The following is a 22,462-nucleotide window of genomic DNA, read 5'->3' on the forward strand; positions in this document are numbered from 1 at the left end:
GAGGGAGGCGGGGCGCATTGAAAGGGGAGGGGGCGAGGGCAAAGGGACAGGTGCACGGCTTACTGCGGATGACATTTCATTTTTGTGGTATTTTTCCTTCCAGTCCTTTTCCATCTAAATTGTCCATTTGTCTACAAGTTATGAACTTCTCTGGTCGGGGTCTATCTGGTCAATAGAGAGGCACGGTGCATCACGGGTTTTTTTTCCATCTGAGCGGGTTCTTTCTGGTGTCAAAAAGGGTGGTCATCATATTGCGAGCCATTCGCTTTGGGTGTTCGGGTTTTCATGTTTTGCTTTTTTTCCATTCTGTGACTTGGGATTCTGGGTTCAACTTCGCTTGTATTAGTGGTTGCTATCAATTTTGCTATTTCCATGCTTGGGCTAGTCAAGTGTATTGATTATCGTATCAAAAGTACTACATATCATCCATACAGTACAGATCAGTCTCCCCGTAATGGATTTACCCGCTAAGCTTTAGATCTATGTATTGTACAATTTCCACGTTGCTCACGGCTGTAATCTCCATATCCCTTGGAGTCCTCACGATTGGCCAGCACCATTCATCTCTTCGACATCTTCCATCAGATATGTACTTGCAGATCACCCGTTCTATTGGGTCGGGAATATTGCCGATTCAAAACCCAAATGAGAAGTGAGTGCCGGCTTCTCTTGCCACCGCATTTTACACACTATCCATACGATTCCACGGATGCGCGGCACATACAAGGCCAAGTGGTGTCGCAGCCAGGATTTTTTACCAGCCAGAAAGCGGGAAAAGAAATCCCAATATGGCCACCTCGCTCTCATGAACTCGTCCAGCGAGATCTAGTGACTTCCCTGCTCTGTCCTCTTTCACATTGAGCGTTAGGCCCGGCTATACCCCATAGCTTAGCCGCCTCAACTTCGCCTCCGCTGATATGGGCAGGGCTAGGGTTTTGATCCCCTCGTGTCAGTCTATTGACGGGCTGCAGTACTCCGTAAATTCTGGTTCATACATTCTCTCCAGCGTGACGCGGAAAATCCTGGCGCTGCAGAGTCTGGCAAATAGACTAAGATGCACTTGAGTCATGTACCGACTAATCGAAACTTGACCCCACTCTCGATGCAGACTATGTATCTCCCTTAGACTGGAGCTCGGGGAATAGGGGAGGAGCCCCTACCAGCTGTGAGGGCCCAGATCGTACCCGGAAGACAATTTCTATACGTCTCCTGTCTGAAATGACGCAGGTCTAGGTCATCGGTGGAAGCTATTAGTGAGTATGGTGGGCTCGCGTGATCGTGATCGGCAATGACGGGGGGGATCCTGGTGCTACTCGAAGCGCCAAATGCTGCCTGTTTTGGATACGATATACCCCTGGGTGAGTCGCCATCAATCAACGCTTACTCTTTACTGCGTTCAGGGGAATAAGCTGAAGGGTTGGTTTGTTTAGACGTTCATGGGACTGCAGTAGCAGCTCGGCCCAAACCGTGTTAGTTTCGCTTGAGCTCCCCCCACTCCCTTCTAGTAGTCCGTCTTCACTTTCTTCTCATTTTGGTATGTGGATCTCGAATATGTACTGTATGTACTTCGGTTACCATTTTCGGTTTGTGCTACTTGTGCGGAATCGTGGAGATGGCGTTTTTGTACTCCGTACGCCATTAAAATTACAGTTGACAGCTGTAGTGCCGTTCACAAAACACCTGGACGTGGCGATTCGCACTTAGGTAGCGCGGACTGTGCCATCAAAGGCCCCTTGGGAGCCTATCGGGGTGGAAGATAAGGTCATTCGCAGCCTAGAGTCCCATTAATTTACCCCCAACCGCTCAATACCCTACTACACATGTACGACCAAGTTGCCATACCCAAGACGAGGTATGATACCGAACTCGCAGCTTTTGTTATTGAATGACCTCATAAAACAGACTTCCCACATCGAGTAGGAGGGATCTTCAGTCTCAATGTCCTCGGCTGAGGTCCATCTTTATAAGGGTTCTGACTGGTTTGAACGGGATCATACTCTAGTATCCTAGGGGCTGGAGAAACATTCTGAGTGGGACATTTGTGTACAGTACATATGTCTCTTCCCTAGTGGAGCCTAGGGGATACAGCTAGTAACGGTATTAGCCTGTTCTTCGGATCTCTTGTGTGAATCTGTCTCGTACATAACAGGACGTGGGGCGGTTAAACCGATGTCATGCGGGATCCAGTGAGATCACTGGCCGAGGTTTTGACAGATCGCAAGCCCATCTCCATACATACCCTATTTTGGGGGGACTGCCCGGGTGCTGCACCAAGAATGATCGGCTGGTCAGTTACTAGACTGCCGTCCCATGATCGTTTTTCTCCCTGCTCGAATTGGCCAAAGAAATTATTTCTAATTTTTTTCTACTATGTTCCCCATTGTTGACTTTTCTCTTAAGTATTTCTTTCGTCACTTATATATCTTTTGGAATTGAAATTGTCTCCATTTTCTTGTGTGCTTTCCATGGGTGTTTTAGCTTGGGAGCCTAGTGATCTGCAAGGGCCATGACAGCCCACCATCGATAGTTTTGCGGCCCGCACCGTGCACGTTCTGTAATCGGATCACTGGCCGTTTTCTGATATATCAACTGCCGGGTCCCAGGAGAAAAAGAAAGCAACGAACCTTTATTTGTTTTGGGTTCCTAAATTTTCGATCCATCAAGGTAAACATAAAGGAAAATCTCGTTCAAGTTCCTGTCCAAGTTGATGTGTCGATGCATTTTAGCCGATCCCGTCGAGATACTTATTCGGGGCTACCCTATTCGGGGCAAATTCGCTGTCAACGAATTCTTATCGGGAATATTGAGGCGAATAGCAATGTTGGCTATGAAGTCGGCAGCGTCATCAAAAGGCCACCTCCACCTTTTGTGCATCATTGTACAAGTTCATCATGTCTATCTACCCTAAAGATCTCTGTGCAAGCTGGCAGTACAATACACTCTCTGCCGGGCGCCTGTAGGTTGAAACGAGCCGTTTCAACAGCTGACAGGCGCATACTTTTCGGATGTCTAAATTAGATGCTAAATAGGCACCAAGGCCAGTGGTGGAGCGGTCCATAACAGGATAGAGAGCAAAAGCTCAGGTCTGACCGTTCCTCCCAGCGGCTTGGTTCTGTTGTGAAAGTCTTAATTGTTAGGTCCGTGCCATCCCGCCGTACACACATATATGTAGGCATGAACTCGAAATGAATGAGTGGGTGATGGAGGGGCAAAAAAAGAAAAAGCAAATAAAATTCAGGAAACAATTGGGGCGAAAAGAGACCCTCTGTTGATTTAGACCGACAAACTCCGCTTGGAAGATCGACAGACCTCAAGTTGCTATGCCGGCCGATGCAGCTTAGCGAGGGTTCATCGGCTGCCACGTACTCGCTATTATGTATGTACATATGTAGGCATGCATATGTATGCAGCGGGCAATTGCCAGTCTGTACTTACAGCTAGGCTAATGAATGTCTTATGGTTCCCGTGTCCAACGATCCCTAGGTCCTCGATATGACGACTTGGCAATAAGGTAGAAATTAGGGACCGAAAGGACAATGGCTAGAAGGCTTTTGTTTCCAGTTTGCTGTGGATACATACATGGACAATGCACTTTCTTCCTTCGAGCCAGTGATGTGGTAAAATTTGGCTTCAAATAAGAGGCCCCGAGGCGAACTCTCCTGTCAAGGTTGTATTATGCATTGTGAGGTGTTGGAACGTGGGCTTGGCACCCCCTTCAATACCTAGGTACAAGTATTCAAAGTTATTTGGTCTACGGGGGGTTTTTGTTATTCTCTCCTTTTTATTTGTCTTTTTTTTCTCATTTCTTATTTTCATTTTCGCCCCTGGTATATACATCCATCGTGTGTAGACTTTCGGCAGGCTACATATTCGGCTCTGACGGGTGTCAGGCGTGGTCTTGGGTTAGAAACAATGTACTAGTAGGGAGTACTCCGTACTCTTACAGGAACAGGGGAGACTCGTGTTCCCGAAGGGGTTATAGTAACAAGTACTACTGTCAGAACTTGAATGCAAATTGAAACTTTGGGTAATATTACTTGGTTTTATGCAGTTAGGAAACTCTATCTAGGCCCGGGGCATTCTAGAGTTTATATCTGCCCCGGTGAATAAATCCGACCCTATCCAGATGGGTAGTAGTTAGCCTACGAGGGGACTTCCGCAAGCCTTGGAAATATACCATCTGGGTGCTCCCGAGGTCTACTCTGTATTGGGGACGACTAGTAATACTATCCACCCGGGGTACATATTAGATACCTGACCAAAAGTACCTCTGATGGAAATAGATACGAGACTGGCGCCGGCAGGCATCTTCTGAGATATTCAGATCCTGTCGGTCTAACTCCTGGTTTCTGTCGATTCCCCCCCCCCCTGGCAGACGCCTGCGGCCACCCCCAGGGCCCGCGAAGCGATTCATAGCCAGACCGGCAAAAGGCTCGAGCCAACCTTGGAACTACTTTCGCGCCTGATGGCATTCTTTCTAGAACCTTGAAATACAGCTCGACCACCGGGGCTGCAACTTGAATGCCGTGGAAAGTCCAATGCAATCTGAATATACCCATGTTTATGACAGCATCTCAAGCCACTAGCATGTGCCGGTGGCCTGTGACAAATATTTTCCGGGTCTACGATAGCCATCTCGGAGATCAAGACCCAGAAACCTGGGAAAGAAGCGGTGTCAGGGGCAACAACGAGCCTTCAGCTCCCGTATTACCCCCTATTCGCGCGCACTACATATATAACCCCCAATGCCTGCATGGCCCAGCCGTGATTCGAACATACTGCCCAGGTGGGAGGGTCTCGGAACCCCTCTCCAGCCACCGGGTTGAAGATAATACATCCCCGGATAATAGCACAGTGCAATATAGTACATTCATACCTACCTAGGTACTATGGTTGATTTTCTACCTAGCGTTATCCAACTGCTTCACCCGGATTTTGCGAGTGAATACCTAGGTATGCAGGGCCGCCTGGCGACGAAATTGCTCATGTTGCTGTGTTGGCTGAGAACCAGCCAGCTCTTGAGACAAGGATAAGTCTAGCCCACGTCGAAAGGGGAAACTTTTGAGTTTCATTGCACATTGAAGTTCTTGGCTATTGATCTGCTAAAGTCACTGGAGACGAGACCCGGGTCTGAGACACTCCGTCATGAGTGAGGATTCTACCTTGAATTACGGTGAGCGAGGTGTAGCTGCTGACTTTTTTTGATTCCCTCCATGTGGAGCCAAAGGAGTTTGTAGATGTAGATTCGCAAGGACAAATGTGGCGGTGGATGGTCAGGCTGTCCGCATAGACTAGCCATTGAGGTCGAACTACCGCTGATGCAATTATCTGGTAATTTGAGCAATGTGGGTGGCTACGAGTATGATGAGATCTCGAGCTAGCCTCGATGCGTTTCGAAGGTTATCAAACCACGAGGACAACTTGAAAGCAAGATGAAATGCGACTCGTGCGAGGAGAAACAATGCGCCCCGATAAAAGGCGAAGCCATCAAAAATCCAGAACAATTCAAACACAATTCGTAGAAAAATCTCGTGAAGATAGAATAAATTGGGTTTCATTTGTCTAGTCATGACCCAGATCATGAGTTCATGCTAGCGGTTCCTGTTCATCATTTTTAGATTCTAAAAGGAAACCGTTCCCATCACTTTTCCGTAACGTTCGCTCTCCAAAAGACAACACCGACGAAGGACAAGGCTTTGTTTAGCGCTTGCCAGCCTTCTCCTGGGACTCCTTGAGGACCTTCTTGACGATCTTCTGCTCCTCGATCAGGAAAGCACGGACAATGCGGTCCTTGACGCAGCCAGCGCAGCGCGAGCCACCGTAGGCACGGCTGACGTTCTTCTTGGGGCGGGAGATCTGAGCATACTCGCGGGGCGGAGGGCGGGGACCTATGCGACGAAAATTGTAAGTTACCCGAATTGATGGGAACAAAGATGAAGGGAATGCGAGCGTCGTGTGAATGTTGGTTTCGATTGCCGGTGGTTCACGAGTTTGAGCCGATGTAATCCAGATGAGGATTTTTTTCAATGCCCTTCACTCGGTTCCCCCACGGTTGCCGTCCCGCGCACACACACTACACCACACATTGCCGGGAAAAAAAAATCAATCGAGGGATACTCACACCGGGGAGCTTGATGCCGCAGTCACCGCACTTGGGAGCAGTGCCCTTCTTCTTCAGGTGAAGGTAACGGAGCTCACCACCAGGGGTCTTGATGATGCGAACCTTGTTGGACCGCGTGTTGTACCTGTCGAAGGAAAAAAAAAATAACCGTCAATATATCGTTCCAAAATCACTGGCAGCCGTTCCTAGTTGTTCGCAATATCGACTGGAGCGTAGAGGAGGCATTGTGGGTGGCAGGGAATTTTTTTCAAACGTACGGGTTCCGGCGGCGCTGGAGAGAAATCGGGTCAGAACTTTTTCAAATACAAAAGCGATAAAACGAATGAAACTCACGAATGTCAGTCTGTTGTTCGCCATTTTGTCGTGCTTGATCCTCTGCGATGGTCAAGAGCGGCGTCGTCGGTCGGGTTGCGAGAAGGAAATGTTCGAGGTTGGCCGGGTTTGTGGGTTTCTAGCGTGTTCTCGTTAAATCGGGCGCTAACCCCCATTAGGAACCGGAGCGGGTACAGGTCACATGACCGAGACCCACCTCAAACTTCGCCAGTTCTGGCGAAAGGAGCAACTTTGCGTCTAGCAGAGGAGCACCGGCTGTTGGCGTTCATTTCCATCGTCAATCGGCCTTAATAGCTATCTCAATACACTTGAGCCGGCCGGCTGCTGCCACACCATCTACTTTTGTGTCCCATGTCGATGATTTTCGACGTGATTTGACGCGACTTTGAGACCAACCATCGCCGAGGGTGGGCTTTCTCCCCATCAACGACCACCATTATGGCATCTCTGCCTCCCCCCCCCCTCCCCAGGATGGGGTGCTGCTCCCCCATCCATGCCGATGGCGCCGCCGCCCCCGGGCTACCAGCCGCCCGCCGACCCAAACGTCGCAAAATTTGCACAGAAGAAGAATGAATGGCTGCGCACCCAGCGCAATCGCTTCGGCGAGAAGCGGAAGGGAGGATTTGTCGAGACACAGAAAGCGGACATGCCACCCGAACATTTACGAAAAATTGTGAAGGATATTGGCGATGTTTCGCAGCGAAAATTCACCAACGAAAAACGAAGCTATCTCGGCGCGCTGAAGTTCATGCCCCATGCAGTTCTCAAGCTCCTTGAAAACATGCCAATGCCTTGGGAATCAGCTAGAGAAGTTAAGGTCTTATACCACGTTAATGGATGCTTGACCATGGTCAATGAGACCCCCCGCGTTATCGAGCCAGTCTTCCACGCCCAATGGGCCACAATGTGGATGTCCATGCGCCGAGAGAAGAGTGACCGCAGACACTTTAAGCGCATGCGATTCCCCCCCTTCGATGATGAAGAACCTCCACTTTCGTGGTCTGAAAACATTGAGGACGTCGAACCGCTGGAGCCCATCCAGATGGAGCTCGACGAAGAGGAGGATGCGGCAGTCTACGAATGGTTCTACGATCACCGACCCCTTCTAGATACGCCCCACGTCAACGGACCGAGCTATAAGACCTGGAACCTATCACTCCCGCAAATGGCGACTCTTCATCGACTGAGTCACCAACTGTTGAGCGATGTGGTTGATGAAAATTACTTCCACATGTTCGACCTTAACAGTTTCTTTACCGCCAAGGCCCTCAACGTTGCTATCCCAGGTGGCCCTCGCTTCGAGCCCTTGTACAAAGACATCGACCCGAATGACGAGGATTTCAGCGAATTCAACGCTATCGACCGCATCATCTTCCGCGCCCCCATCCGAACCGAATACCGCGTTACCTTCCCCTTCCTGTATAATACTCTTCCCCGAAGCGTGAAGCTTGCCTGGTACTCTCACCCCCAGGTGGTTTACGTTCGCACTGAAGACCCGAACCTCCCCGCCTTCTACTTCGATCCTGTCATCAACCCGATCTCCTCTCGTTCTGTTGCGCCGAAGAACATCACCGTCAGCCACGAAGATGAGATATTTGGTACCGACAATGAAGATGACTTTGAACTTCCTGGAGAGGTTGAGCCATTCTTCGAGGATGAGGAACTTTACACCACAGAGACTGCCTCTGCGATCGCCCTTTGGTGGGCTCCCCACCCCTTCGACAAGCGGTCCGGTAAGATGGTTCGCGCTCAGGATGTGCCACTGGTGAAGCAATGGTACCTGGAGCACTGCCCTCAGGGCCAGCCGGTCAAGGTCCGCGTGTCGTACCAAAAGCTGCTCAAGACTTTTGTTCTCAACGAGCTGCACAAGAACAAGCCGAAAGCCCAGAACAAACAGAGTTTGTTGAAGACCTTGAAGACGACCAAATTCTTCCAGCAAACAACAATTGACTGGGTAGAGGCTGGCTTGCAAGTTTGCCGCCAAGGTTTCAATATGTTGAACTTGCTTATTCACCGCAAGAACTTGACTTACCTGCATCTCGATTACAACTTCAACCTGAAGCCCGTCAAGACTTTGACCACCAAAGAGCGAAAGAAGTCTCGTTTCGGAAATGCTTTCCACCTCATGAGAGAAATTCTCCGCCTCACGAAGTTGATCGTCGACGCTCAGGTGCAGTACCGTCTCGGCAACATTGACGCCTTCCAGTTGGCCGACGGTATCTTGTATGCTTTCAACCATGTTGGCCAGCTGACCGGTATGTACCGATACAAGTACAAGTTGATGCACCAGATCCGCTCCTGCAAGGATCTCAAGCACCTGATTTACTACCGTTTCAACTCCGGTCCTGTCGGCAAAGGACCTGGCTGTGGATTCTGGGCCCCCGCGTGGCGTGTCTGGCTGTTCTTCATGCGTGGTATCATTCCTTTGCTTGAGAGATGGCTTGGAAACTTGCTATCTCGTCAGTTCGAGGGCCGTCACAGCAAGGGTGTTGCGAAGACCGTTACTAAACAGCGTGTGGAATCTCACTTCGACCTGGAACTTCGTGCCTCCGTCATGGCGGATCTGATGGACATGATGCCCGAGGGTATCAAGCAGAACAAGGTCAATGTTGTCCTGCAACACTTGTCAGAGGCCTGGAGATGCTGGAAGAGTAACATTCCCTGGAAGGTTCCTGGCCTGCCTGCACCTATCGAGAACATTATTCTTCGTTATGTGAAGAGCAAGGCTGACTGGTGGATTTCTGTCGCTCACTACAACCGAGAGAGAATTCGCCGTGGTGCTACTGTTGATAAAACCGTCGCTAAGAAGAACCTGGGCCGACTTACTCGTCTTTGGCTCAAGTCGGAACAAGAGCGCCAGCACAACTACCTCAAGGATGGCCCTTATGTGTCCTCTGAGGAGGCCGTGGCTATCTACACCACCATGGTCCACTGGTTGGAGTCACGCAAGTTCTCGCCCATTCCATTCCCCAGTGTCTCATATAAGCACGACACAAAGATTCTGATTCTTGCTCTGGAGCGACTTCGTGAATCTTATTCCGTCAAAGGCAGACTGAACCAGAGCCAGCGTGAAGAGCTTGCTCTTATTGAGCAGGCATATGATTCTCCCGGAACCACTCTGGCCCGCATCAAGCGATTCCTCTTGACCCAACGAGCTTTCAAGGAGGTTGGAATCGACATGAATGATAATTACAACAACATCAATCCTGTCTACGACATCGAGCCCATTGAGAAGATCACGGATGCTTACCTGGACCAGTATTTATGGTACCAGGCTGAACAGCGCCACCTGTTTCCTGCTTGGATCAAACCCTCCGATTCAGAAGTACCGCCGCTGTTGACCTACAAGTGGACTCAGGGAATTAACAACCTTTCCAATGTCTGGGAGACCGCCGAGGGCGAAACCAATGTCATGATTGAAACTGAGCTGTCCAAGGTCTACGAGAAGATCGATCTGACCCTGCTAAATCGAATGCTTCGTCTGATCATGGACCACAATTTGGCTGACTACATTACCTCCAAGAACAATGTCCAGCTTAGCTACAAGGACATGAATCACACCAACAGCTACGGTATGATTCGTGGTCTTCAGTTCTCTGGTTTCGTGTTCCAGTTCTACGGATTGATGATCGATCTTCTGCTTCTTGGTCTGCAGCGCGCTAGCGAGATGGCTGGCCCGCCCCAGAGCCCCAACGACTTCTTGCAGTTCCGGGACCGGGCTACTGAGACCCGACACCCTATCCGACTTTACACCCGTTATGTCGACAAGATTTGGGTTTTCTTCCGATTCGATGCCGACGAGTCTCGCGATCTGATTCAGCGATTCTTGACCGAGAACCCCGATCCTAACTTCGAGAATGTCATTGGTTACAAGAATAAGAAGTGCTGGCCTCGCGATTGCCGTATGCGTTTGATGCGTCACGATGTCAATCTAGGCCGTGCTGTTTTCTGGGATTTGAAGAATCGTCTTCCCCGTTCCATCACGACTATTGACTGGGATGACACATTTGCCAGCGTGTACAGCAAGGACAACCCCAACCTGTTGTTCTCTATGAACGGCTTCGAGGTCCGCATTCTCCCCAAGTGCCGCAACCAGAATGAAGAGTTCAATGTCAAGGACAGCGTGTGGTCTTTGGTCGATAACTCTACCAAAGAGCGCACTGCCCATGCCTTCCTTCAGGTTACAGAGGAAGATATCCAAAAGTTCAACAACCGCATCCGCCAAATTCTCATGTCTTCAGGATCTACTACTTTCACCAAGATCGCCAACAAGTGGAACACGGCGCTCATTGCTCTCTTCACATACTACCGCGAGGCGGCGGTGTCTACTGTGAATTTGCTCGACACCATCGTCAAATGTGAGACGAAGATTCAGACTCGTGTCAAGATCGGGTTGAATTCTAAGATGCCTTCTCGTTTCCCTCCCGCTGTGTTCTACACCCCCAAGGAGCTTGGAGGTCTTGGTATGATTTCGGGATCCCATATTCTCATTCCTACCAGTGATAAGCGTTGGTCCAAACAGACCGATACCGGAATCACCCACTTCCGGGCCGGTATGTCCCATGATGAGGAAACTCTGATCCCGAACATCTTCCGATACATTGTTCCTGGGAGTCTGAGTTTATTGATTCTCAAAGAGTCTGGATGGAATATTCCCAGAAGCGCATGGAAGCTCAGCAACAGAACCGTCGTTTGACCCTTGAGGATCTTGAGGACAGCTGGGATCGCGGTCTTCCGCGTATCAATACTCTCTTCCAAAAGGACCGAAGCACACTCAGTTTTGACAAGGGTTTCCGTCTTCGTGCTGAGTTCAAACAGTACCAGTTGATGAAGAGCAATCCGTTCTGGTGGACTAGCCAGCGCCATGATGGTAAATTGTGGAATCTAAATGCTTACCGAACGGATGTTATCCAAGCATTGGGTGGTGTGGAAACCATCCTGGAGCACACCTTGTTCAAGGCCACTGCCTTCCCCTCTTGGGAGGGTCTGTTCTGGGAGAAAGCTAGTGGTTTCGAGGTTCGTTATCATCGCCCTTTGGCCCTTTCCCTCGCAAACGATCACTGACTTTGAAAAATTATAGGAAAGCATGAAGTTCAAGAAGCTCACGAACGCCCAGCGTTCCGGTCTTAACCAAATCCCCAACCGCCGGTTCACCCTCTGGTGGTCACCAACCATTAACCGAGCCAATGTCTATGTTGGTTTCCAAGTGCAACTCGATTTGACTGGTATTTTCTTGCACGGCAAAATTCCCACTCTGAAAATTTCCCTTATTCAGATCTTCCGTGCTCATTTGTGGCAGAAGATCCACGAATCTGTGGTTATGGACTTGTGCCAAGTGTTCGACCAAGAACTCGAGCAACTTGGCATCGAGGCTGTTCAGAAGGAAACGATTCACCCACGTAAATCGTACAAGATGAACAGTTCTTGTGCGGATATCCTTCTTTTTGCCACCAACAAGTGGAATGTCACTCGACCTTCCTTGCTGTTCGATACCAAGGATGTATACGAGCCCACGACCACTAACAAGTTCTGGATTGATGTGCAGCTGAGATATGGTGACTACGACTCTCATGACATTGAGCGATATGTTCGTGCCAAGTATCTTGACTACACCACCGACAGTATGAGTATCTATCCCTCGGCCACCGGGTTGATGATCGGCATTGATCTTTCCTACAACTTGTACTCGGCCTATGGCCAGTACTTCCCCCGGCCTGAAGACTCTTGCCCAGCAGGCCATGGCTAAGATCATGAAGGCCAACCCTGCCTTGTATGTTCTGCGTGAACGTATTCGCAAGGGTCTGCAGCTGTACGCCTCGGAGAGCAACCAGGAGTTTTTGAACTCTCAGAACTACTCCGAGCTTTTCAGCCCTCAGATTCAACTGTTCATTGATGACACCAACGTTTACCGTGTGACAATTCACAAGACCTTCGAGGGTAACTTGACCACGAAGCCCATCAACGGTGCCATTTTCATCTTCAATCCTCGAACCGGCCAGCTGTTCTTGAAGATCATCCACACCAGTGTCTGGGCAGGACAGAAGCGTCTGGGTCAATTGGCTAAGTGGAAGACGGCCGAAGAAGTCGCTGCCCTCATTCGGTCTTTACCTGTTGAAGAACAGCCGAAGCAGCTGATTGTTACTCGAAAGGGTCTTTTGGATCCTCTCGAGGTCCATTTGCTCGACTTCCCCAATATCTCCATCCGCGCGTCTGAGCTTCAACTGCCATTCCAAGCTGCCATGAAGGTTGAGAAGCTGGCGGATATGATCCTTCGTGCTACCGAGCCTCAAATGGTTCTCTTCAACCTGTATGATGAGTGGTTGAAATCCATTTCGCCATACACCGCCTTCTCTCGTCTGATTCTCATTCTCCGTGCCCTGCATGTAAATATCGACAAGGCAAAGATCATTCTTCGCCCCGACAAGAGCGTGATCACCCAGGAGCATCACATCTGGCCTTCGTTATCCGACGAGGATTGGATCAAGGTCGAAGTGCAACTACGTGATTTGATCCTGAACGATTACGGCAAGAAGAACAATGTCAACGTGCAAAGTTTGACCGGCAGTGAAGTTCGAGATATCATTCTGGGTATGGAAATCAGCGCGCCCTCGCTGCAGCGACAGCAGGCTGCCGAGATTGAAAAGCAACAGGAGGAAGCGAAGCAACTTACTGCTGTTACTACCAAGACTCAAAATGTGCGAGGAGAGGACATGATTGTCACGACGACTTCGCAGTACGAGCAACAGTCATTCGCATCAAAGACCGAGTGGCGCACTCGTGCTATCGCGACGTCCAACCTGCGGACCAGATCGAACAACATTTACGTGTCGTCTGACGACATTCGCGATGATGGATTCACTTACATTATGCCAAAGAACATCCTCAAGCGGTTCATCACGATCGCTGATCTCCGCGTCCAAGTTACTGGTTTCATTTACGGTAGCTCGCCCCCCGATAACGATCAAGTTAAGGAGGTTCGCACAATCGTCATGGTCCCTCAAGTTGGAAATACTCGGGATGTCCAGCTCCCCCACCAACTCCCTCAACATGACTACCTCAACGGCCTTGAGCCGCTGGGCGTCATCCACACCGTTTCAGGCAACGAGCCACCCTACATGTCTGCAGCGGATGTCACACAGCACGCCCGCCTAATGAACTCGCATTCCTCGTGGGACAAGAAGACAGTGACTATGACCGTCTCCTTCACTCCTGGTTCCGTATCACTTTCTGCCTGGGGCCTGACTCCCGACGGATACAAGTGGGGTGCTGAGAACAAGGATATGAGCTCAGATCAGCCTCAGGGCTTCTCCACTAGCATGGGTCAAAAGTGTCAGCTGCTTCTCAGCGATCGCGTTCGCGGTTATTTCCTTGTTCCCGAAGATAACCTCTGGAACTATAGTTTCATGGGTAGCTCCTTCGGCAGTGTTGAGAAGAGACCCATCTATGTGAAGATCGATACCCCCCTTCGCTTCTACGATGACCAGCATCGTCCTCTGCACTTCCAGAACTTCGCCGAACTGGAAGATATCTGGGTCGATCGCTCGGATAACTTTGAGTAGAGTTGTATTTGATGGGCGTTTTTACATCCACTTGGTTGATTTATTTGGGCGAATGTATTCTTATCATGTACCTTTTTTTTCTCTTTATTTTTTTGTGTTCTTGTATCATGACAATCATAATCTCATCTATTGAAAGCGAGAAAAAAGCAATACGCATTTATCATGGATCTAGCCATTTCAACATTATGTTCGGTATTTTCTTTTTGTAGAATGTGATCGTCGCCGATTGAAACATCTTATGCTCACTACTAATTACGTATACTTAACCATACGAGTAGTAGTACTAGTACTGGTCTGTCTCCCATGTTAGCTCATCCAACTTGAAGTTGCTTCAGTGATCCTTGGACACGTCGAGTCACATTACCATAAATCTATAAAGCAGAAGTCCTCTACCAAGTTGTGAAATGATTTTTTCTACGCCCTATTGTCGCCTGATTGACCGCGGTATACGAGTATGCAGTCAGCTTTGTAATGCACAGATCGAACCCCAGCCACGAAGCCACGCGGCTCTTGCCATTTCCATCGCTTCGAAAGTGACAAAGAAAGAAGGTTCCATCGCCTCCAAGAATCGCATGACGGTGATTGTGTGCTTGTGGCTTCAGGGGACGGGTGGAGGTCACCGGCCTTGCGCCACCATTTCGGCCAGAGGCCCGAACCCGACATCTTATACCTCTCTAGGAAAGACACGTTCCTCCGAGAGCCAGTGCTGCTCGACGAGAAAAGAAGGCGACATCCCGCATACCAGGGGGGGTAAGGTGCAAAGAAAAATGACAACAGTGTCCTTGCCACTTGTTCCCAAACGACTATGGTAAATCTCGAGGACTTGTTTGTTCAGGTGGGGTTGCAATGGGCCCCGGTGTGCCAGAAAACAGCCCCTTCTGCAGCTAATGCTTTCCGGCACTTGCAATGATCCTCCTGTCCTTTTAACCATCTGACCGGTCTCGGAATAACAGTAGGATGGCCTGGGAGGTCGTAGGACTTCCTGTATCTGATATTAATGACACCCAGGTTTCCAGAATGCAATCTCGAAAAAGAGACGAAGAAGAAAGAAAAAAAGACCTAAATAACAGCCAGGCATTGGCAATCCAAAATTATGCAATGCAGAAAAGCATTGGTATGGTTCAGTTTGCCTCCTTAACCTCTTTGGCCGCAAAGCTGGTCAAGCCTATGTATATACGTATGTATGTGACAATCTGAACCGTATAAGGATCCAGTGATTTTAATAACTCTGTTGGTCACTCTCGGGACATCTGGGATCTCTGTGATTGACCCTTCGCATAGCCTTGGCACCGAAAGTGCCTAAATCACCCCTCAGCTCCTCGACGAATCGCTGGTTTAGTTGCCTCTTTGGCTTACCATGACGGGGGTTGATTGGCCAAACAGGAGTTTCATCTCCTCTCCAGCAATGAAAGCTTGCAGGAGTCTGCACCCAGCGAATAAAATCCCTGTCGTGGACACTCCACTCGTCCCCGATGCCAAATCTTACGTGCGTTGACGGGCTCTTGTCGGGCGCGTTATTCCGATTCTCGCTTTCTCGCTTCTGATGCGCCCCTCGTCCCCATCCTGGAAAGCTCCTCGACCATGATTTACCTCGTCGTTTTAGAGAGAGACAATAAAATATGTTGTATAATGAATCCTGTCATATAGCATAATAGCTTTAAGGACATTGAAATCTTGGTTAAAAGGAATATAAAAGCCATTGGTAGAAGACGCAAAACGAAACGAAAACTGCGCGCTTTGGGTCAATACCCCCTGAGGGGGGCTGCGCTCCGGGGACAATTCTTTTAATTCTCTCCCCAATAAATCCAGAGAAGCCAATCCCTGAAAGACGCATGATTCAGCTGATGAGGAGGTTCGGCATAGGTTTCTTGCCCGGGCAGCCTGCAATCCAACTGGACCTATATGCGTATCCGGTGAAGAGGCTTATAGAGACGGCCGTGTCCGCTGTCGCATTTATATTTTTCTTTTCCCGGATGACACTCAAACCGCCCCCTACTTATCACACATTATGCGAATGCTACTTATTGGGCTCCGACTGCTTGCTCCTCTCTGATATTGGAAGTCTTTCAAGTTTGCCCTCGTCGCTCGGCACGTGAAGCATTTCGAGACAGGTTGCAGCGATTGGCACGGTTTGTTTTTGCCATCGCAAGGATCTTTCTGCATCGTGCTTCTTTATGTGACACGTAACGGGGCCTTAAAGAGTCCCTGTTTCTCTGCAGAGGAAAAGTGTTGGGTTCGGACAGTCCCCTACTTGACAAGCATATTCATCGGCTGGGATTTCCTGGCAACTTTGATGCATGTCCGTGACACTGGCGGACTCTTACCGCAGCCATGCCATCAACTTTCCCTCACCGGCTAAGAATGATGATCATGGCTTGATTGCATATGATTCATCCGAGTCGGAGCTGCGTGACAAGCTGAGCGGAGCTGTGTATGGAACCGACAATATCCCCTCTCTGTTTAATGGACCACCGCCAACGACGGATTCGATACTGCCTCATCCCATACCTCAAAACCGAGATGACCCTTTGCCCCATTCGATATATTCGCCTTCATCGTCGCAACAGCTGCCTCAACCCCCGACGTACGGCTACGATTTATCGGGTCCACTTAACAGCCCCAGGGGCCAATTTCGACCAAGAAGCAGTCGAAATGATGGGCACATCCCACCGCATTTTCCGGCTTTGGCGTCTCTCCTCATTAATAACAACTCTTCGGTTGCGGAACCTGGTATTCTACTTGATCCTTCGTTGCACCAGCCTCCTAGCTCGATATATGACCCAGCGATGTCCCACAACACCCTCTTGAAGATTTCTCTGCCAGAGAAGCATCATCACACGCTCCCACAGTCAACGGATTCCGACAATATGGATGATGATATTGCTAGACAAACAAGGCCACCGAATGTAGTGGGACATATGGGAATGCCTGCACCTGCACCTCGCCCCAAAGCTCCCAAGACAAGATTTACCGCAGCGGAGGATGCGTTACTCGTGCATCTCAAGGAGGACAAGAACTTGACCTGGCTACAAATCCAAGACTTCTTTCCGGGTCGAACGCACAATACTTTGCAGGTTCGCTACTGCCAAAGATTAAAAACGAAGGATGTAAGCTGGACGGATGAGAAGGTCAGTGTTTTACTCCACCCGATGACCGCAACCCTTTCCAATCCATCGAATAAGATGTACTGAGCAGCATCCAGGTACAACGCCTTCAGCGTGCAATATCCCAGTATGAACAGGACCGATGGAGGATTATCTCCAGCAAAGTTGGCAAAGGATTCGGTCCTGAGGCGTGTCGGGAACGGGCCGCCATGTTGGGACGAAGCCCTTCTCGTGGGTTGTAGATGATGTATGACTGTAGGACATCGGAGTATTCGGATTTCTTAGGTTTATTTGGAGCAGGATCAAGATCATTGGTACCATGGCGGTTTCTCATGTTGATAGTTCATCAAGTATGTACAAACCATAGTAGATATAGTTATAGTACCCCATTGTTTACCTACCGGCCCTAGCCCTAATTCCCTAATCTGGAACTTCCCGTGACGGCCAATCATCGCTGAGTCATCCGCAATCCGCGTCGTTTATTGGTAGCAGCTTCAGCCAATCATAAGGCACTCGGGCGGAAGCGGCATCTTCCAACTTCAATCCTCGAACCAGACTCTACCCAACCTCATCTCTACTCCCCCCCCATTCCACCATTCTCCCCGGAGCAATGTTCCTTCAACGCACTGCCTCCGCCCTCGCGCGGCGCACTCCCGCTCGTGCCTTTGCTGTCGCTCGCCCATTCTCCTCGTCCATCGTGCGCAGTACGTGATCCCCCCCCCCAGGTGGCATGATCCGACATCCTCCCGACCTCGGCCCTGCACACCCTCCCCCAGAGCTCAATTGACTCCGAGGACACTGTTTTTTGGAGGCCGCTTAGGTTCCATATACATTATCGCCAGCTAACGCGAATGTTGTTTGAACAGGCAACGCGAACAAGTGGACCCCTAAGGACGAGACCCCGATCCGCCAATTCGATGGTCAGTACCCTTCTCGCCCTACCGCGGTCAATTGCTCGACTGTGCTCTTTATTTTGGAGATGGAACACTGCAATGTCTCGTTGGCCCTTGTTTGATGCCAATAAGTGGCGTTTAATGTCGGGACCATTGGTTGTGAACTTCACCTCCAAAAGAGGGCACACAAGTTGCCCACGGCAGTCATCACAACGTGGTCTAAAGCAGCTAACGTATCTCCATTCTGCCCACAGAGATCAAGTCTGAGGATGACCTGATTCCCCCCGGTGCCAAGGCCGGTACCATCCCTACCGACTTCAGCCAGGCCACCGGTCTCGAGCGTCTGGAGCTCATCGGAAAGATGCAGGGCATCGATATCTTTGACATGCGTCCCCTGGACGCCTCCCGCAAGGGTATGTTGAGCTTCAATATACGATTTTCCTACCAGATGGACTACAAATCGCCCCATGCTATCTTTCTCATTTTGGCGTGAGTCAACGGCTGATCGATGAACTTTTCTCGACCACAGGAACGATCGACAACCCCATCATAGTCAACGGTGCCGGTGATGAGCAATACGCCGGTTGCACTGGCTACCCCGTCGACTCCCACCAGGTTAACTGGCTGACCGTATGATGAATCCGAGAATCCGTAAGCCATCCGCAACAACGCTAACCCTGCTTGCTTCTAGGTCTCCCGCGAGCGCCCCATTGAGCGCTGCACCGAGTGCGGCAACGTCGTTAAGCTGAACTACATTGGACCTGAGGAGGACCCCCACGCTCGTATGTCCCTTTTTAAACCACCCCCACCCCTCTTATTTCCTCCCGACACCGTGAGCACAGCATACTGACCCCTCATAGACGAGCACGACCACGGTCACCACCACCCTCCCCACGAGGAGCCCAAGACCTTCGCCGACTACGTCAAGCCCGAGTACTGGTACCGGTAAATCCGCGTCGCGCAAAACCTCTTGATACAGAGTAATCGTGCGAAGTTGTCTGTCTGTCTGTCTGTCCCTGTATCAGTTCTATACTTGGCCTGTTTCCCGTCTCTTTTGTAGAATAGTTCTCAAGTGGATGAAAATGAGAGTGCCTATTGGGGTGTATTTTTGAGTTAATATTTTCTCATTATTTCCTGGCCGATTGCAACTTGGATGATGTTGTTCCCAAGGGCGTAGTTAGTCTTCATTATTTAGATTATGTCAGGGCATGTGGCCCGCTTCTCACTCGAATTTTGAGTCATTGGTTAACCATTTACGACATAAGAGGTTACGTTTATACTTGATTTTGACATTTATTTACTTTTTGGCTGGTTGGCAAGATAGCTTGCCTCGTGCTGCAGCATACAATGGAAATCTTGGAGATCAAATCTCGAGTGATCTCGAGAGGATTATTGGAAATATGCACTTGATGTATGAATAAAACAAACAATAAGTATTGATGCAACCATATGCAATGTGATGCAATGCACACTGATAACTTTTGGGAACATAACCGAACTTGAAGCATATCCTCGTCATGTGCACCGATGATGTGACCTCAAAATGCAAACGTGAGAAAGTCGGTATATTAGTATACAGAATGTAGTAAAAAGAAGACGGGCATATTGAAAATTGGCCCGAAACGGTTGGAACAGTGGGTCCGACCACAGGGAGAGGTGGTCCATTTCTCTACCGGCCCACAAAATGCAGCTCCAAGTACCTGAGAGGTGGGTAAACAAGCGCCGCCCACGAGAAACCAATATAGTTGCCCATCTATGAATCGGCTAGGTTAGTATCACATTTTGATCGGGGAAAGGATATTAGGTCCGGTTGAAAGCTTACATCAGCGCCATAGTCTCCCACTAGCTTCGCAATAGGGCCAATATACCACACTTGAGCCATACACAGGACGGCACCGACCCATCCAACGACGAAAGCGATAAAGCTCGCGATTCCGATAGGAAGCTTGGAAGGGTCTCGCCAGGCGGCCCAATTATAGCCCGTTCGGAACCGGAAGATCAGGAACTCTTCAAGGATGATAGCAGTCCAGATCGCAACCCAGTAGCCCATCAAGGCCAAGAAGTTTGTAAAGATCTCCGAGAGATAGCTGCGGCCGACGAGCGCACAAACGGTATAGATAATCACACCGACGGTATTCCAGATCACGCGGGGGACCTTCTCTGCGTAGCGGCCGAGAATCTGGAAATCAACGCCGGCGGAGTATGTTGGCGCGACAGTATTGGCGATAAGGCCGAGGGCGATGATGACAGAACAGAACTTGCCGAAGCCATGGAGAGGACCAAAACCCTCGACGATGAGGGCGCCTTGGCCCTTGTTGTAGGCGGTTGCGTACTCGGGGTAAGCATTGATGCCGGAGGCAAGACCGATACCGCAGATGATTGCCATGGTGAAGGAACATATCAGGCCAATGAGGGTAAGAGAGAAGATTGAGGTGCGGGAGGTATGTTCCGGGTAATAGACAAAGAAGTCTGCTGCTAGGGGGGCGTAGGTGATTGCTGCGCTAACACAGATGGAAAAGAAGGATAGCCTTGGTAGATGGTGAGCCAGTTGTACTTTTTATGAATTTTGGAAATCGTGGAAATTTACCTGTTCCCGGCTACCGTACGTGCATCACCAAGGGAAGTAGTAGACAGGTCGAATTTGCTGGATGAAACACCAAATAGAATGCAAATGACGATTAACTGAGGCAAGAATGCAAATCGTTCATAGTAGTGGAACACTTGGATACCAAATGTAGCCACAACCCAGCTGATAATAGCAATGATGACAATCCCTATTGCAGCAATGTTAGGACAGTGGGCACCACGGACATCTCCTTCTCACTTTCTACATACCGACAGCAACGGACATGCCACCTGGCGAAACCGCTGAAAGAATCTGGCCGCCGACGACACAGTCAATCAGACAGTATCCGATCATTTGAATAAGGTTCAGCAAGACGATAATCTTGCTGGGCCACCAACCCATCGAGTATCTGCCAAATGCCTGCCCATTTATAAGCTAACTGGTTACTGTGGATGGAACGACTTGACATACCATGGTACGAATACCAGAGATTGGGCCCCATGTAGCCATCCAAGAGGCAACAAGTGCGCCAACAAGGCACCCAAAGAAGGCACATAGTGCAGAGTCCTTGAAGCTAAGCCCATATACGGCAGGTCCTAACATGCCCAGAGTCACATTGTTGGCAGCAAGGTTGATGGATACCCAGAGCAAGAGTGCCTGGGCGTATGACACCCATGAAAGCTTCTTCATGCGCTCATCTGGCGCAACACGCTCAATGCCTCGCGCCTCAAAATTATATTCGACGAGCTGCTGCTCAAACATGCGAATCAACGAGCCCAGGCGCGAGCTAATGGGGTTGTAGCGAGATGTTTGTTCGGGAGGATATGTGCTGTCATTTTTTTTATCCTGTTCATAGGAAACAGGTTCTTCGGTCTGTTTAATCGAGTCTGCTTTCTCGTTCCGCGCCGCTACGGTGGCGATTTCATTTTCCGGGGCCATGCTGCGAACTGTCAGTATTTGTAGGGACAATCCCAAGAAGGGCAGAAGCAGGTAATCAGAAGCGCGCATGAGTTTCTTTCGCTGGAATTATCCAGATCAAGTTCGACCGTATAATCTCAGAACGGCGGCGCAAAACACCCATGGAGCGAGTTTTGCACGGCCGAACACCGGTTCTCCATGCAGGCGGTTTACCACTGGATGTACCTTGATCACTGAATAAAACCTGGCTACTCGTCTTCATGATAGCCGTCCTTAGGAGGTGAGGTGGGTTCTGTACTCGGACATTCACAAGAGGTCGATGTCACCTTCCAGATGAGTCACTATGAAGCAAAGAGGCGATGTTAGCAGAGTGGCGCGAAGGGCGAGGCGCATAGGGAAGCGAGATAGGCAATGGGTTCACCTGGAAATAGAATAATGAGGCGGAACACGGGTGCAATCTTGCGCGCACTAGGCGGAGAATTGCAAATGTGGGGGATTGCAAAGTGGAAAAAGTGTGGGCGGAGGTGGGAAAGAAATCGCCGCGGGGAAAAAAAGATCGGCCGCGATCTCGGCCGGTTTCCCGTCTCCGCTCGGGTCCAGCGAACGAGGATGCTTTATTTTTAAGTGCCGAGCGGTGGGAATAGACATCTCGTAGATCACTAGTATTCGTATCAAAGCTTGGACACAGCTCTTTGCCTACTATAAGAATGAGCGCAGGAAAAACCGTATATATAGTAGGGTATGTATAACTTTGGAAGGAGAGGGATGTCAGCTAGTAACTAGGCAAATTGTTAGGCAACTAGGTGGCTGCTTACTAGAGACAGAAACTATTACAAGTTTGTATTGTGATCCACTGGCATTTGTTTAGTCGAAAGCCATGGATATCACCTTAAAAACTCTCCCAGTATAATACTAAAAGTATTCAAACAACTCGAAGGCTTTAACCCATTGGTGTCTCTCATTTGACG

The 22,462-nt window shown here is 49.6% G+C and overlaps 6 protein-coding genes across 6 annotated transcripts; 3 read left to right on the plus strand and 3 right to left on the minus strand.

Annotated features, from left to right (window-relative positions):
* Positions 1-5,700: 5,700 nt before the first annotated feature.
* On the minus strand, positions 5,701-6,527 carry N7509_009299 (60S ribosomal protein eL34; the record flags this gene model as incomplete). Its single annotated transcript, XM_056633936.1, has 4 exons — positions 6,455-6,527; positions 6,379-6,392; positions 6,118-6,245; positions 5,701-5,888 (listed from the first exon to the last, which is right to left on the minus strand). Exons 1-4 carry the CDS (start codon positions 6,476-6,478, stop codon positions 5,701-5,703), a joined length of 354 nt encoding a protein of 117 aa, XP_056484556.1. The 5' UTR covers positions 6,479-6,527.
* A 420-nt stretch (positions 6,528-6,947) lies between these two features.
* On the plus strand, positions 6,948-14,013 carry prp8 (U4/U6-U5 snRNP complex subunit PRP8; the record flags this gene model as incomplete). The annotated part of the gene is given in 4 exon segments (XM_056633937.1): positions 6,948-11,073; positions 11,094-11,470; positions 11,535-12,136; positions 12,156-14,013. The coding sequence occupies 4 exon segments, from the start codon at positions 6,948-6,950 to the stop codon at positions 14,011-14,013; spliced, it is 6,963 nt and encodes a 2,320-aa protein (XP_056484557.1).
* A 2,297-nt stretch (positions 14,014-16,310) lies between these two features.
* Positions 16,311-17,204, plus strand: N7509_009301 (SANT/Myb-like DNA-binding domain-containing protein; the record flags this gene model as incomplete). The annotated part of the gene is made up of 1 exon (XM_056633938.1): positions 16,311-17,204. One exon carries the CDS (start codon positions 16,311-16,313, stop codon positions 17,202-17,204), a length of 894 nt encoding a protein of 297 aa, XP_056484558.1.
* Positions 17,205-17,226: 22 nt separating this feature from the next.
* Positions 17,227-17,451, minus strand: N7509_009302 (uncharacterized protein; the record flags this gene model as incomplete). Its single annotated transcript, XM_056633939.1, has 1 exon — positions 17,227-17,451. One exon carries the CDS (start codon positions 17,449-17,451, stop codon positions 17,227-17,229), a length of 225 nt encoding a protein of 74 aa, XP_056484559.1.
* A 276-nt stretch (positions 17,452-17,727) lies between these two features.
* Positions 17,728-18,959, plus strand: cox5b (cytochrome c oxidase subunit IV; the record flags this gene model as incomplete). The annotated part of the gene is made up of 6 exons (XM_056633940.1): positions 17,728-17,821; positions 17,984-18,037; positions 18,265-18,423; positions 18,540-18,640; positions 18,702-18,792; positions 18,871-18,959. 6 exons carry the CDS (start codon positions 17,728-17,730, stop codon positions 18,957-18,959), a joined length of 588 nt encoding a protein of 195 aa, XP_056484560.1.
* A 720-nt stretch (positions 18,960-19,679) lies between these two features.
* On the minus strand, positions 19,680-21,515 carry N7509_009304 (purine-cytosine permease family protein; the record flags this gene model as incomplete). Its single annotated transcript, XM_056633941.1, has 5 exons — positions 19,680-19,763; positions 19,833-20,538; positions 20,598-20,784; positions 20,846-20,996; positions 21,048-21,515. The coding sequence occupies 5 exons, from the start codon at positions 21,513-21,515 to the stop codon at positions 19,680-19,682; spliced, it is 1,596 nt and encodes a 531-aa protein (XP_056484561.1).
* Between the last annotated feature and the right edge of the window lie 947 nt (positions 21,516-22,462).

Source organism: Penicillium cosmopolitanum, assembly GCF_028827165.1.
Source record: "Penicillium cosmopolitanum strain IBT 29677 chromosome Unknown utg000009l:1.0-9042332.0:1.0-9050551.0, whole genome shotgun sequence".
NCBI lineage: Eukaryota > Fungi > Ascomycota > Eurotiomycetes > Eurotiales > Aspergillaceae > Penicillium > Penicillium cosmopolitanum.